This window comes from Channa argus, chromosome 3 (genome assembly GCF_033026475.1).
Source record: "Channa argus isolate prfri chromosome 3, Channa argus male v1.0, whole genome shotgun sequence".
Classification (NCBI taxonomy): Eukaryota; Metazoa; Chordata; class Actinopteri; order Anabantiformes; family Channidae; genus Channa; species Channa argus.
Genome location: NC_090199.1, coordinates 18,330,194 through 18,347,500, shown reverse-complemented (window position 1 = coordinate 18,347,500; position 17,307 = coordinate 18,330,194). Strand labels below are relative to the sequence as shown.

Sequence of the window (17,307 nt, the reverse complement as noted above, 5' to 3'; positions counted from 1 at the left end):
ATCAAACAGTGTTCTCTTTTTCAGTGTTAAAGCTTAAATGAACCTCCCTGTGAGGAGGGCAACAGTCGTAAATAGTAAATTTGACTAAAACAGACTGAGGTTGAATTTTCAAATTAAATGGATCAGATTGTGCTGTTGGCTTTTATTTCAATAACATCCAATTAGCAATCGAGCACACTCTCCTGCACAGCCACTAACAAACACATTTTACTTCTGTTCCTAATTTTTGTGATTAAACAGCTTTTGAAACCCAAGGCTTACTTGTACCAAAACCAGTACATCTGCTTTTGAGATAGCAGCAGCCCATCGTACGGCATTAAAGAGTGTTCAAGCAGCAACGCCACCGTGATAGAGGATAACAAATCTCCTCAGTGCACTACAAGAATGGAGATCATTAATCACAGTGACAGAGGACTATTTCCACCCTTGTTAACTTATTTTAAAGAGAAAGGGGGGGCAGTAACATTTTGGACAGAAGAAGAAGAATGTGTTCTCAATCTGCCTTCTCACATTATCTTAAGCCTTTATCATCATTTTAATAACTAATTGATTATAAGTCTGCTTGGACGAGGGAAAATAAGTAACATGTAGCAATGCTCAACAAACCTAAAATGTGGCATTAAAAATGTGAAAGGTTACGTGAAGCAAAAAGCTTTCCAGACCTACAAACTTTCAATCACATTGTTTTCGATGGGATTTGGGAAAAGTCTTTTTCCAACATCGACTGCTACCCTGGGCTTCCTGTCTGTCCTGTATCTTGCTCATCTCAGCTGTGCCTCTTGTCTGTCCCCTCTGCCTCCATCAATCCTGTCCTAATCCACATTCTTCTCCAACACCATCTATCCACCTTGTGTCCTTCCTTTTTTCCTCTGGCGGTGGCATCTCGTCATAATCATTCATCATCATCATTCTGTTCCTCCTTTCATTTTTCTCTCTTTAATACGTTCTCACATCTTTTTTCCTGGATTTTTTTCTTCCATGCTGAGCCTTTGGCATGCAGTGCTACAGGCAGGAAATGGCCAAGTCCGTACTGCAAAGCTTTAAAGCTAACCAAAGACACCACTGCCAATCCATTTTTTTTACAGCATACACAGCTTTGGAAGGTCTTATAAAGTGTTTAAAGCACACTAATTGCAGAAGAAGAATGCAGACAGCAACAGTTGATGACAACCTGTCATTTTGTCTCACCGGGGATAATCACTCAGCACAGAACCCTCAGGAAGTGTCTGGAAAAGGCTTTTTGTGTCTGACTACTTGGGTGTAAAACAGTGCTTCTCATGCGTACTGTAGTATCCATGAATCAAAAGGCTTTTAGCTACCCCACCCCGTTTTACTGTAAGCCACTTTAGATCACTTTGAACACATTCTTTTACTTAAGGTGATGTTATCTGGTATTATAGGCAGCACTGTGTGTTAATGTTCATGCTGTTCCCTACGTGCTACGTGCATCATGCTCTTGTTGCCATTTGCAAGTTATTATGACCTACCTTATTCTTACACATTACCCTCCATTATCATCACCTTCACCATTTCACCCCCTCGTTATTTACCTTCTTCTGGTCCCTCCATCGTTGCTCCAACTTGGCATCCAAGTGGTTGGCAGCTGTTGCCCACTGCTGTGCAAGGCGGCGGATTCTGCGTTTCATGAAACTGAGGGACTCCTTTCCTGCTCCAACCTGGTCCAACAGGACAGAGAGGTCTGTGCGGAAAGCTGCCTGTTGGACAGATTATCATGTCATTTAGTTTCAACATTCGCATCTTCGTGAACTTTGGTGATCCTCTGTTCATGCAGTGCAACAATCACGTCAAAATCTGTCAAAATCAAAATTTGTCCAACGCTTTGGTTCATCTATCAGTTCATTTTTTGGTAAAATTGACCTGAACGCTTCATGCATGCAGTGTAGCTTTTATCACTCTGTCTTTCATTGCCTTAAAAATGCTGTTGAAACAGACTCAAATCTAAAGAAACTGCAAGCGTGTAAGAAGACGTGTGAAAGAGGAGTATGTCATCTGCAGATTCAAGAATAGCAACTGATGTAACCGAAGCATGCAAGTATTTTTCGTAATATATATGATTGATGGAAAGGCTGAAATCTCTATAATTGCAGGTCACTTGACAGCTATATTTCGAAAAGAACCAACCATTCTGCAAGATGATGCAACCTGTCAACACTGATGTTTTAGAGAACCATTTCAAGACAGATTTTGTCTTAAAGAACCTTGCTTACTTCAAAACTAATGTATTTTATTTATTTTCTAACAAATGCTATAAATAATCAAGCCTGTTCTCCTCTAAAAACACTCTTGCCTGTTTGTGTGCAAGGAGACTAATCAACAATTCAGTAATGTGGGTCACAGGGTAAGATGGAGACATCAGTCTTTATTTACACTGGCATTCTGCTTTGCTTGCTGAAAAATTCACTGCTGCCACATAAAAAGTGTAAAAAACAACATGAAATCAAACACACACACACACACACACAAATCACTTTAGATATTCATGAGCAGTTTGTGCTACCCAAAATACAAAAGGCTGACCAAGCCACTCTATGTAGGAACAATGGCAGCCACTATACACCTTGTGTTTGTGTGTGTGCTTGAGAGTGTGCGTGCGTGTCAAGTTAAGACTTCCCTCAGTTCATTGGGTACACACTTTTATACAAAGCACTGTATTATAACTGTACATGCTTTATCCCAGACAGCACCATCAGCTGTACTCTGAAACAAGTGTGAGGAACAATGTGGTTAATGTTAAAGTAGGCCAGCTGATATTAGTAACAGTAAATGTAAGAATTACATGTTCCTTTCTAAGGTTTAACAAGAAGAAAACTAGTATAATCCAGTCACTAATACAGCCGTATTAAGACGCTTGAAATTACTACAATGTATAAACAGATATGTAGATTAGAGACACTAACAACACCCTGTGTGGATTCATTTGGGTGTAAGCAAATTAAAGTTTTTGAATCCTCTATGACCTTAAAGTCAATGTAGATAAACACAGAGTAGAGGATAAGGATGAGGGGGATCAGGCCTGCTTTAATTAGTGTAGAGTAAGCAGGGTCAGATGAAAGTTAAATATTATGTAGTGATGTGGGCACTGCGTGCACTCATTTTACTGAACATAAGCTTCTGAGCAAAATGACAGTTATTGTCCATCTTTGGATTTGTACTCTGGATGTGTGACTGACAACTTCACAGTCGTCTTAACCACTCGTCATATTTAATTTTTCTATCTTTGTTGTTATTAAAGCCCGTCTAAAACTGAAAATATAAAGGTAACAATTTGAAACAAAAATAGAGAATACTGAGATTAATACTTTTTGGAGGTGTTTCTGTATTGTAAAAACTGTAATTATATTAAAAAAATGCTATTTGTTGTTTTCAGCCGCCAACTAAAAACAAAATCAATTGCATTTTCTTTCCCTCTGTTAGTTTTCATTTTCCTCAGATATGTAATATTGCAACAAGCAATTAACATTTAGTGTGGCTGAAAAGATGTTTTTTAGGAGACAGATTATAAAAAGATGAAAGGTTTATAAGAAGGGTAATCATCGACATGTTGTAATTGTTTTATATATGTGACGACATTATAATCATGGATTTTCTTTATGTGACAGTACACATTTGGCTGGTCTCCAGTACAAACCTGTACATTATCTCACCCACAGAGTGCTGGAAAAAAAAATCTAAAGTCATAAAGCATTCACAAATCATCTGGGGTGGCCTGAAGGAGAGAGTAGTAACATTCTTGGTTGAATATACAACAGCTAAGGGAAAAATGTGAACAGGGTGAAAGGCAGTCCTTATTTTCAACCTCAGTGTTTTATGAATTTCCTATGACACTGTTGCCTGGATTGCCCAATACTTTTTTACTACTGAAAAATGTTTGCAAAGATTTGCAAAGACATAAGTGAAGTTTATCTAGAATGGTTTTAGAAATGAAATTATACTGACTGACTCAAACACAGCACACAGAGAGAGAAGGGCAGCCAACTCCAGAGTACAAAACAGAATGGTGAGTTTCATGTGTGTGACAAATCTTAGTGATAAACAGAGTCCATGTGATGAGTACAGTTCACTGGTGCATTCGCGTGTAATAAGACTTCATAAGGGTGAGTCTTTTCTTGGGTTCTAAAGGAACACAACACATGTTTTAAAAAACAAACAAACAAATATATAAATACTTAGCTTTAGTTCCTGTTTTCAGCATGTTATTTAATACAGTCAAGAATACAGTTATCTAACTATCTAGTGTTTTAATCACTTTAACTTTGCTAACATTTTTTTTAATGTAAAATGATCATTAATGCAGAAAAAGTAATAGGTGATTAGAATTCTTTAATGATTAATAATAAATTAAATGAGTGACCTTAATTCTTCAAAGTGTTAAAAATTATCTTAGCTAGCATTGCAGTTTAACTATATTTGATTTCATTTAAATGTAAGAACGGCAGAATCTGCAGTTTTTATAATGCATGTAGTACTGGTATTTACCAGTATGAGCTAGTGAGTGAAGGGTATTTATCTTTAATATACAGTATCTCAGCATAACCTTTTGGGTTTTTCTGTATCATTGTTGTGGCCATTTGTACCTCTCACCTGCCTCCTGGGAGCTTTGGGCTGCTCTACATGTTGGATGGGGGTGCTAGTGTGGTTCCTCCAGGCCAGTGGGGGACAGAACCATTCCACCTCACTCAGATAAATGAGGAAAGAGCAGTCTGAACCATCTACTCCATAGAAGGCATAGCAAGGGTCCGACGTCCAGCGGGCACGCATCCACTCGTATATACAAAGGGAAATACATATGATTTAAAAATCAAATTTGTATACCCCCATATGAAAAAAAAACAGTCAGCGGATGAAACCGTAGTCTATATGATATAATAAATAACTAAATAAATATATAAATAAATATGTGAAATAAAAAAATCAAACTTCTATGTAACAATTATGTACAAAATAGCGCTGTTTGTGCAGTTTGTGGAGTGTGATGCCTGGCACACTCAACAGGTTAGAGATTTTCAAGTCCAGTATCAAAATTGGAACTATTTACCAACCTGAACAATAAGTTATATAAAAGTTTCAATAATAATGGTGGACAAGCATGAGCATGGCCACTCTGCAGTCTGCAGGTACACCACCCCAAACACCACAAAATCTGATAGACATACTGTAAACCCATTCAATAACACAGAAGGGACGGGGTTTATGACCTACACTGCAGAGCTGTAAGGATGGCAGTTTTACATGCAGTTTGTTCCCAGCTAAGAACTAAACCTTAAATGAAAAGTAATAGGAACAGGTTATTTTCAGAGTTGCACTTTATTTATGTCATTAGACATAAACTACTTCTATAGGTGTATTATTTATATAATACCTCCTCTTTATATTATTGTAATGGATATTATTAGAAGCACCTGTTGTACCTTCATATTGGGAAACTTACATCAACTTTCCCAGGACACTCTGGAAAACGAGGGTCTCTTGGTACATCACATTGGCTTGATGTCCCCTCTCTCACTGCAAAGAAAAACACAGTGGGTAAAATCTAACCTCTAATAATAAAAGAAAAATACAAACAAAAAAAACAAAAAACAAACAAAAAAAAGACCATAATACACTATGCACTCCCATTTTCAAAACTATGTGAAATAATCAATTGTTAAACATCTGTTGTGAATGAATTACAAGTTGCATGGTTTGATCTACAATCACATCAGCATCATTAGTCTATAGGCTGACTGGCTCAGCTCACATAAATCAGTTGCCTTTAATGTAAATTTATTCTTGAGTGAAGATAACGATTCACAGCAATCAGCTAGTGTAATATTATCTATCAGCTCATTTAGCAGCATATGGAGGATGTCAAAGCCTCTTTAAAATCAAAGTTTTAATCAATTAACTTTCACAAAATGACTGCACACATGAACTTGTATGACCCACGGGCTCACCCCTCAGAGCAGACAGGTTACAGCATTGCTCACATTTACGGCTTTTCTCCACTCACCTGTGGACAGTACCCAGAAATATTCACTTTTGCCCTTAACGTCATCATTTCCAGTGGATGCCATATGTTCTGTCGGTGCCCATAAATCAACACGCCCCCTCCCGCAACATTGCACTATATCTGCTTCACTGCAGTGCACACTATTCACTGGGCCTGACAAAGCAGCATAGCCTGTCTCCCACTGCTGCCAACCATCCTAGGGTTATGCTAGCAAGCACGTCTGCTCACTTATCCTGCACTCACTGCATTAATTGGTCCACTGGCTTAGTTAACTGACTCTCTGCTGATGTGAGAAAAGGAGAGAAGAGAGGGACAGAGAGAAAGAGAGGGGAAAGAAATTATATTGTCCATGAAGGAACCAATGCCACTTCATTTCTCAGTTTTGTTCTGTCTTTCAAACCCCTCCCTTCTCTCCCTCTTTCTCTCACCAGTCCGACAAATTTGCCTTCTCTGTAGATTCCGTCTGTTTCCATTTGCCTAATGAAAAAGAGACATTTCTCCACATAAGTCTTCCCTAAGGCTGCACTCCTTCAACTAAAAACACACACATACACACCCCACTGCCTGCAAATATAATTATAACAGCAACCATAGCAACAATTGAAAATGTGGTCAACTAACTAGATAAAAGCTTGACTCGTGTCCCTGTAAGACAAAACATAAAAGCCTTGTCAGTGCTCTGGGGGAGGGAAATTCTAGTCACATCCTCTGTTTCCGTCTTTCTCCTGTCATCCCCCTCTTGCACAGGCCTGACCACAAGATAAATAAACCGCCACACTGAGCCGTATGATAATAAAGTCTGCCGGCAGTGTTACTATTCATCTGTGATTAGAGAAAGCAGCAGTGTTTTCATTTTGGCATGTGCCGCTGTCTCTGGGAGAAAATAAAGAAGCAAGAGGAAATGTAGCACTCATTTATTGTCATGTAAAGAGTTGGACAATTATCCTCAAGAGAAAAAGTGGGAGAAGAGAAAATAGGAGAAAGAATGGTGGTTATATTATCTGTGTGTGCCTGTGAGAGTTTGTGCACTTTCACAAGCTCAGTATTATTCAGGTTTTGATTAAAAAAGCGCAAGGGCAAGACAACAGGAAACAATAGTGTTCGACGGAAGCAATAAAACAAATATGAGATATGAGAGATGACCACAGTGTCCTACATCCACAAGTTCCCAATGATTTCTTTATTACTCATATTTATTGGTCTTATTACCTTACGGGTAAAAATAAAATTTCAATCTCATACAAAACAAAGAACAAAACAAACAAACAAACAAAAACAAATAACAAAAGAAGACAGCACTCTCAAATCCTGATATATTCAGATTTGATTGATGTGTTTGATAATGTATTTTTATTTTTACAGATATAATCACATGTTGTCCTGATTTTGTTCTTGTGTGAAAGGATTTCAAACTGAAACACTCAACTGTGAATTTTGTCAGGTTGTCAGAAGTGATTTGATTCAGTGGGAAAATCAACCAGACATCCTCATGTGTCTGCGATTCTGTTTCTCTCTTACTCACTGTGTGTGTGTCTTAAGATATATTTGGTATTCTTTTCTTTTCTCTTGAGAATAAGTAAGAGCAGCTACAAACATTCATTTGTCCTAATTGTGCTTATTATTTAAGCAGTAGTACATTTTGTGTGTCCTTCTTCGCTGTAGTTCCTACTCAGTTAATGTCTGCTACGTGAAGAATACGGCTCTACTCTCTCTCTATTTTATTATGTATTTAATTTCCCTTCTGGATGCTTAATTTAATCAATCATATGTCACTTTGGTCAAAAGCATCTTCCAAATAAATACAAAGATGCTGCAGGGGATGTGCAAAATGATTCATTATCTATTTTCAATATATGTGCACAAGTTGGAGTGGATTGTTTACAACACTGTTGCACTAGTATGCACATTTTTATAGTTAGTTTTTTTCTTTATACTACATATATGTTAATATGGTGATCTTTAGGCCTAACCTAAATTACTTTGTGAAGACACATTTTCCCACCAAAATAATAAAGTATACACTCGTGATGAAGAGAAAATTTAAATGAAAGTTATTATGATGATTTTGTACCTCTTCCTTGCACCATGCTGTTTTGCAATATCTGCTCCACCCTGATGGCCATGTTAGAGACGTTCTGGGCAATAGCTTGAATCCTCTCCACCAGGCCGACCGGTTGAAACCTGCTCATGCGCACACACACACACACACACACACACACACACACACACACACACACACACACACACACACACACACACACACACACACACACACACACACACACACACACACACACACACACACACACACACACACACACACACACACACACACACACACACACACACACACACACACACACACACACACACACACACACACACACACACACACACACACACAGGACAGGTACTGTAATTGCACACAACTTAAACATAGTGTAAACTCACTTTAACACTAACTGCTGTGGACAAAAAGTAAATAGCTCAGTATTGAAGTAGAGTGTATCTATAATACCCTTACTCCTGCCAGTCAAAATTTCTGCTATTGCTCATTCATATTTCCCCAGTAGTATCACCTCCTTCTGTATTCCTCTCCGATCCTTCCCCTACTTCACATTCCCTTTCCTACACCTTCGGCATGGGCCAGTCTATCTTCCCCCCCAACCCCCTTTTACTAGTGTCCAATTGTTGTTTCTACTTTCCTTAACTCTCCTTTATTCTCCCACTCCTCTCCCTTGCTTCTTCTTTTCTGATGCTCTCCTTCCTTTTTTACATTTCAACAGATGTAGAGTAATAGTGGTGTAATAGTGAGATGCAAATTACTAGACACTTGATTGGAGCGTGAAATAGAAAAAGACCTGCACTGTTAATACCACTTGCTCTGTGGGATAAGAGACTTCCCATGCACACAAACACAGTGTGTGTAAGCATTTTGATTTGCATCTATCTGTGTGTTCATTGTAATACACACTTATACTGCAGTGCCCTTAATGTCCATTTAAATGGCTTCACTCTTGAATATGTATTGTGTGTGTGTGTGTGTGTGTGTGTGTGTGTGTGTGTGTGTGTGTGTGTGTGTGTGTGTGTGTGTGTGTGTACTGCATTACTGCTTTTCTTACTACATTAAATGCCAAGAGCAGATGCATTAAAAGGAACTGAAACAAACAATAATAGAGCGAGGGGAATATGCGCAGAAACTGCATTTGTTGCTTTACAAAGTGTAAACAAAAAGGAGGCAGCCATCAAAGTCACAGGCAGTCTCCATGCTCCATTAACAGCTTTGTAAGTGTAACCATCACTAAGTGTGTTTACGCCCTTTTAAATATGTTTGGTACAACAGAGAAGCCTTTAGTTGCTAGTGCATGTGTGTTTCAGGGGCAATTACTGTCTGCAAAATTTAGGAGCACACTTCAATGTGGAAAGCATAAAGTAATATTAAAGTAGCAGTATTTTTGGTGACAGTAGCTCTTGACGTTATTCTGCACGGTGCAGGGGCCGTCCACAAGTACACTTGAAATTACTTTGCTGCTCATTTCTCATTCTTAAAGAAGTATCACACCTTTTAAAACTGATGTGAATGAGCAGCTAAGAAAGTTCAAATTTTATTTGTATTTTTCAGGCTTTTCTGGATCTACTTGAATGTACAAAGAGGAAAGGAAAAAGGAGTTAGCCTGGTGGGAAATAACATAAAGAAGAAATAACAGAAATAACCAGCATTTGCAGCTAGTTATAAGTCCATATTCTGTGCATTGACACCCTCCTAAAAACTTCCCACATATTTGTTGCCAGCTAGCTTACAGCTCAAATCTGTGCAGTGGCACTATAGTTGAGTACACATACTGTCATAAACAATGGTCTGGTGAAATTTGTTAAAACGACCTGAGGTCAGAATTTGCTTTGCTGTTTGTCTAAACACACCTTGAGGCTTTACCCAAGTATTCCATCTATCCATTTTCCACACTTATCCAGGTCTGGATCTCAAGATATCCAACATGTCCTTTTCTCTGGCCATGTCCTCTAGCAAATTTGTCGTAAGCAATATCCTCCAGCTATTTTGGGAGTATGCCAAGACATAGATTATACCTTCAGTGTGCTCTTGGTGTGCCTCATGCCCTGCTACAGGTTGGACGTGCTTGAAATACATCCATTAATACGGATCCTAGAGATTTCCAAATAAGATGCACTAAACATCAGCTGTTACATATACACAAATGAGTATTTGTCCTTCTATAACCCTTTTCCAAATGTCTAAGCACATACGTCTTCTTCACACTATGTACAGTATTGCTACCCCTTGACATGTTTCACATTTTGTCACATTACAACCACAAATGTAAATTTATTTTATTGGGATTTTATGTGATAGACATAGTATTTTATTTGTTCTGGTCATTTACTAGCTCTTACTAGGTAACAATTGAAACACTGATTGACTGGTACATGGTGAGCTTATCCTTGAGGCTCAACTTCTTCTCCTCAGTATCTGTATTATTACTGCTGAGACACCAACAGCATCGACCTAAACTCTTTTACTTGAGGCAGGCACATTTTATAGTTTTCAGAACTATTCTTGCATTGTCATTTTGGAAGATCACTGCTCCATTTTCATTATTTTCACTATATAACAAAGAAAACATCCAATGTGTAAATAAACATTTTCAATTCAATTAAACCACATGACAGAACTAATTGTAATTTCATTTGTCTGCTCTGCTAAAGTTATTACATTATACTGTCTAAAATGATATAAAATTATAATAAAACAATAACATTATTAGACAAAGTATTTCACAAGTTACCAGCTACAGAGGGTTGTAGCTGCTATGATCTCTATTCTATAAATGATACTATGTCTTTGGTCTGAAGGACAAAACCTTTATTTGGTAATCTGGGTAACCCTGCTACTGTAAATTCTCTTTAGGCATCGACTGTGACCTTGCAAGTTGGCCTCTGTAAATGTTTTAATTTCAGCTCTAAAGCCCACATCGCCTATTGCAATGTGAGCTCATCCCTAAAGATGAAATAACAGAGAAGGAGAAAAGGACTGAATCAGAAGAGGAGAATGAGGCCAAGAAACAGATGAAAGACTGAAGGGAGAGGATTGTGCAAGGCACGAGCGAAATGAAACAGTGAAACATATATGGGAAGTGTTGGGGAAGAAGCTCACACCAAGAGTACTACAAGGATCTTCCTGTTAAGAAAAAAAATCCTCTGCACCTCTGTGTGAAGGCCAACAGAACAGCTTGACTAAAACATTAAGCAGTGATTATGATCAAAGAATCCAGGGATATACATATTTGATGGCTCACTGTTACATGCTACTTGCAATGAAGCTTCCCTGCTCCTGATGAGTGTCGACATTTGGTTCCTTTACAAATTTAGGAAACAAAATACCACAATGAAGAGCAAAGAGAAGACAAAACAGGAAGAAAGTGTAAGGGGAGAAGTAACAGCAGGAGGAAACCCACTGGCAGATGCCAAGCAGAAGCAGAACAAACAGAGAGGCGAAAAGAGAAGATCTATGACAGAGTTTTTCCAAGGACACAATTAAAATGTGTTCTTGTGTTATTTCTTCCTCCCTCCGTTGCTTTCTAACAAGTTCACCCTCTTAAAGCAACAGGGAAGTTCTGGCAGCATCTCATCAACCAAAGCGGCTGTCAAGGACCAGAGCGGCATGTGTTAAGGTATCAGCATGTGTGTTTATGCAAAAAAATAAAAAAAATAAGATTGAACCTGTATCTAAACCACTTATTGTCTCTACCAGATCGATCTACGGAGCATCTGAAATCAGGAAGAATGAATAAATAAAAATAAAAGAATTTCTGTCAAGTCTTTGCTGACTACTTGCAGCTAAGCTACAGTATTAACTTGAGTGCTGTGGAAAAGAAGTCCTCCTGGGATAAAGGTTGTCACTGACAGAGCTTAGATTGGTGCTTAAAGGAGGAGAAATAGGTAAAGCCGAGGCAGAGCAGTAATCTTCAGAGAGAGTAGGCCTAAGGGGAGTCTTACCAATCTCCCCTCTCATCCACTGCACAGTAAAATGGAGTGAATAAACTCTGCATCCTTTCCCCTCCTTTTTCTCTCCCTCTCTTCTTTTCTCCTGCTCTTTGCTGTGCCTATTCCCTCCTCCCTTCCTTCCTCATTATTTTTCCTCCCTCGTCTGCTCTAACGAGTGACTGCCCTGTGGGCGAATCGCAGGCTGGAGGCTCAGACATCAAGTCCCATTCACTGCAACACAGGAGTGTGTCATCACCAATGAAGCTCACAAGGAGATGAGTCTCCCACCCAGTGTGTAGGGGTGTATGTGTTTGTGTGTGTGTGTGTTAGTCAACACATGCCTGACTGGCTTGGATTTTGGATATTTTTTGTACACTAACTACTAACACTATCTTTCCATTTGCTCATCTCCCAGCTGGCAAAAAATAAAAACGAAACATCCCTACTTCACTCATACCTGTTTACTTTTCTCACACACTCAAGAGGATGAGAAAGAGTTGTAAAAAATCAGCAGAGCAAATACGAAGAGGCAGAGAGGAAGAAGGAAAAGATGGAGAGGACAGAGAGATAGAGACAAGAGGAAAGTGGAAATGAGTGATGGAATGAAAATCATTGGACAGAAGAGAGTATAAGGTTGGGCCCGCTGTGACAGTGAGTGAGTGAGTGAGTGAGTGAGTGAGTGAGTGAGTGTGCCTGTGCGTGTGTGTGTGTGCACCATTAATCCTGCAGGCACTCAGTCAGGGGTCTGTGCCCTGGTCTCACGCCCAGACTGGTTTAAACAAGTGTCAGCTAGTAAATGAAGTAATACACAGACACCCACACGTGCTACTTTGTAATTACACACACAATCTCTCTTTTCCTCTCGCTTTCTCTTTTACACACACACACACACACACACACACACACACACACACACACACACACACACACACACACACACACACACACACACACACACACACACACACACACACACACACACACACACACACAGTTCTTGCTATGGTGAGGTCCCTTTGATGGCTCTCCACTGAAGAAAACTATGTTTTGTGTGTGTGCGCTTGTGTGTGTGTGTGTGTGTGTGTGCGCGTTTCATACTGCTTTCTGAATAAAGTCTTTCCTGTGTTTTTTCTGGATAGATCTAGTATTTATGATCAGTCTCTTTTTAATAGTAATGTAATAATATATAAAATGTATATAATGTAATAATGTTTTCAAATGCAATACAATATCCCTTAAACACAGCATTAGTACTTTGTTTATGATTAACCAGTCATTGATTTAGGACAAATTCAAAGAGCGCGTAAACAAAAATCTTCAAGTTATCATTGCAATCTTGGCTACAAATGTGGTTAATTGTTTGGATGCCAGTTGTGTGGTAAGGGGTGCCTAGCCAAGTTGAAGGCAGTGCTGCTAGGGATTAAGCCCAGCTCTCTGCAATATATGGCTCAGTGTCTTATTTTCTCTTTCTGCTGTTAAGGTCCCTCCCTCATCTAAACACTAATTTTGATCATCCATGCTATATTGTACTCCTAAGGACAAACACTGCTTGATACTGAATACTTAGGCTAACACAAACTATTTAAAAATCGAATAATACAAAGATGTCACTTAGTAACAATCTTTCTTATACCTATCAACATGCACCATAAATGACAAGGTTTCAATAACAATCACAAATATACTTTGTTTATAGAATAGTGAGGTTGGGAGTAATGTGTTTCAAAATAACATAGCAATTATGTTACTTCATTAGGTTTAGTAATATTTGAAAATTGTTCTTAGTCTTTATGACTCATCATGTCTCCTGGACAAAATTAATCTCTTCAAATGTCTCACTTGTTTTCCAACCACTCTGAAGTTTTAAATTACATTTACTGAGGCTTGAATGTTTGACACCTAAAGAGACATGCTGAAGTCTCCATGAAACAGGAAAATGCCAAACCGCAAAAGGTTGGCGCTTCAACATCTGTAAAATGTAAAAACAGTAACTTACAGAAAGCCCATTAGCCACATTCTGACAAAGTCCATTCAGGTGAAAGAGGTGAGTTATTGTCAGGCATAAGTTCAGTCGCAGGCAATTGTCTTCATGAATTAAGCTGATTTAAAAACAAAAATTAAGGCTTTGTAGGTAAAAGACTCTTTGGGTGGTTTGTGTGAGAGCACTGGAGAGGTCTGAAGTCATAAAAAGCTTAAGAATCTTCTTAGCGATACGTGAGTGACATCTGGCACATATTTTGGTAAGAAGAGCTTCATAATGTTACTTTATATTAAACCAAATCTTGGCATCGCTTTGTGACATATTTAAAAACAGTACCGGGTTCTCCCATATGATGACATGTATTCCTTGCTGGAGAGAAAATATATAAACACATTCAAAATATCAGATATTAAATCCTAATTCAGTCATTTCTATAGGAGAATCCTATTTCATCATTTCACATGGCTTTTTTAATCACTAATTAAAAAAGATTTGATGATTCTTAAGTCATTTTCTTATTTTATGACTCTTTAAAACCTAAAACAGAGGTGCCTGTCCTGCAGATGGCAGAGCAGGTAGTTCACCGATCATGGGTGGTTTGATCCCCATTTCAGATGTCGTTGACCAAAACACTGAACCCCAATTGTCTCAAACGGTGGTGCCAAGCAACTGTAAAGCACGACGCCTGTTAAAAACATTTCAAGTTTTCTCTCTTTTTTTTTAATATTCAGTGGCTGCATAATTAGAAGAAAAAGTCTTCCACGGACCACAGGGTCAGTGGTTCAATTCGCGGTCCCGGCTACATAAGTGTCTCTGGCAAGACACTGAACCCCCAACAACACGTTCCCATCCCCAGCTGTGCAGTGCTGGTCCAAGCCCGGTAGAAATTGGGGAGGGTTCCATCAGGAAGGGCATCAGGCTTAAAAACTGTGCCAAACTCAACATGCGGACAATGATTCGCTGTGGCGACCCTGAACTCACGGGATAAGCTGAAAGGACAAAAAAATAAATAAATGATAAAAAAAAGTGCTTTAATATATTAAAAATGTACTTAAGAATACAATGAACAATGTGATTTACCTACTCAAGAGATGACAATTGTGAGCAGCATAGCTTTGCTCTGGTTACTCCTGTCCTTTGTTACTACAGTGCAGACATGTGTAGAACAATTCGAGTAGTTAGGGTGAAACTTTAAAATGGGATTGTAGCTCTTATATTTACCTCTAATTACACTCCGATTGTACCCTCCTGTCTACTCAATCTACTGTATCCTCTTAGAGGCAATAACCAGAAATGGATTTCTGTTAGTTACAAAAGCACGTACCATCCTACATACATTCCCTGAGAATACACAGAATCACACCCTTAGCAGGACACTTCTCCCTCAGCATGGCCTAAGAGTAAAACAGCTTCACACACATTAAACAGTCCATTACTAGACATTGATTGCAGTTAACACCAAAGCCAGACCATATTAATCATCCCATCCTTCCATTCTAGTGCCTCTGCACTGATCTGAACCTGTGTGCCAATATGAAATCACTGAACAAGGTTCAAGGAAATAAGGGGATTTCTATCAGTGTTTATCACATCTCTCCGACTGTAGTTTATTTGCGTTGTCTGAAAATGAAGGTAGGTCAAATGTAGGGAAGAACAAACAGAAAAAACAAATTAGATGTTTTGGCGCGAAAGGGGCAAGGAGAGAAGTGCTTTGATGAAAGTAGAAGCAGCAAGGTCATATAAGTCTTGTCTGTTTGCAGGAGTGATTTTCAGGTAATTGGCGGCAATTTCCACAAGCGACTGTACAGTATGAGATAAAAATGAGAGTGAAGATGAGAGCAAAATACAATAGGGCAAGGAGTAAAGAGGAGAGAAGCTATAACTCATGAATACAGAAGAGACAGGAAGGTAATGTGCAATTTGAATAGTAACGAGGAATACATCTTAAATATAATGATGTCATTATGGTATTTCATGTACTGTATGTCAGCTAGTAAGAAGTAATCTTACAAATCTCTACCAGCTGCTCTCTCTTTTTATATACCTCACCTGAATATAGCACATCTGATCATAACAGGATTGGTAGTACATTGACACTTTGTTAGCAATGAATAATTTATATAGAATGTTATACAGGCTATTTATAAGGTGTTTACTGTATCAAATTACAGTACTTTTTAAGCCTAATTACAGTTTTAATCTTTAAAATTAAAATTAAAAATTTTGAGCCAAACAATCTTAATAAGCTTGACAGTGAAGGCAGCGTTTTTGCATTCCTTTTCTTGCAAACTGAAAAAAGATTGTGCTTGACAATTTGTACTTGTGAGCTTTAGTGTGTCATTCTCTACTGTGTTGAGATGGTTTGGTGTACTACAAGCAATTGTAACTGATAATTGAACAGATCATGTTGGAATTGAAAATCAGCTACTGAAATAACTAATACCGAAAAGAGAAGGATGTCCTGTATGACCAATGAACCGACTGAAACAAAGACTGAGTGGATCAGTCACAGTGGTTGTGATCTACATCTCTATGTGTAGTTAAATGTACTGGGAGGCGCATGTTCTATGGCTAAGGGTACATGGCCAAGCAACTCTTGATAACTATGGCACAGATTTAACACAGAACCATAATTCAAGCCTCACAAATAATCAATACATAATTTCTATCATTACAACGATTGTTCACAGGTGAAGACCAACCTACACTCATGCAATACACAGAATATTTTTAAATAAAATTAGATCTTATAAGAAGAAAAAGAAAATACCAGTACAAATCTTATCTGACTCTCCTTTTGAAAAGTTTGGCAATTTGGTTGAAATCTTATAATCAGTTACATTTGCTAACCTCTTATGACCTCTAATGCACAAAAGAAAAGAAAAACTCAACATACCTGTTGATAGCAGACCTGAGCTCATCTAGGCGCCGTGCTTCTGTGGTGGAGGAGTTGTCGAGTTTGGACAGGCTATCCATCCTCTTCAGAATAACCTCCAGCATTTCACTGATCTTCCTCAGCACACCACGTGACTCCACACCTCCCAGCACTGAGTGGAGAGACAGACATGGAAGGACAAAGATGACGTGAATGAAAAGGTGGGCAGTAGAAAACATACTTGCAGAGCAGCATGAACATCACAATGCCTGCAGGTCTTATGCTTCACCGTACTGTGGTTGACTTTTTGTTCTTGATTTAGACACTATTTCACTGCCATGCAGACAAAAAGCTGATTCCCTTCTGTTGTCTGCCAAACAATGTAATTAGATTTGTGAGAAAACACACAATTTCACATCTGTCTGCGTTGCCTACAAGCGT

At 38.6% G+C, this 17,307-nt stretch overlaps 1 protein-coding gene across 1 annotated transcript in view; it reads right to left on the bottom strand.

Moving 5' to 3' along the window:
- The window catches only part of LOC137124194 (alpha-1,6-mannosylglycoprotein 6-beta-N-acetylglucosaminyltransferase B-like), a 109,574-nt gene that overhangs the window by 53,974 nt on the left and 38,293 nt on the right, over positions 1-17,307 (bottom strand). Inside the window, exons 3-7 of the mRNA XM_067498939.1 lie at positions 16,888-17,038; positions 8,082-8,191; positions 5,450-5,523; positions 4,603-4,782; positions 1,551-1,715 (exon numbers count right to left, since the gene is read on the bottom strand). Of these exons, the coding sequence (XP_067355040.1) occupies positions 1,551-1,715; positions 4,603-4,782; positions 5,450-5,523; positions 8,082-8,191; positions 16,888-17,038 (680 nt within the window). The remainder of the gene's footprint in view (positions 1-1,550; positions 1,716-4,602; positions 4,783-5,449; positions 5,524-8,081; positions 8,192-16,887; positions 17,039-17,307) is intronic.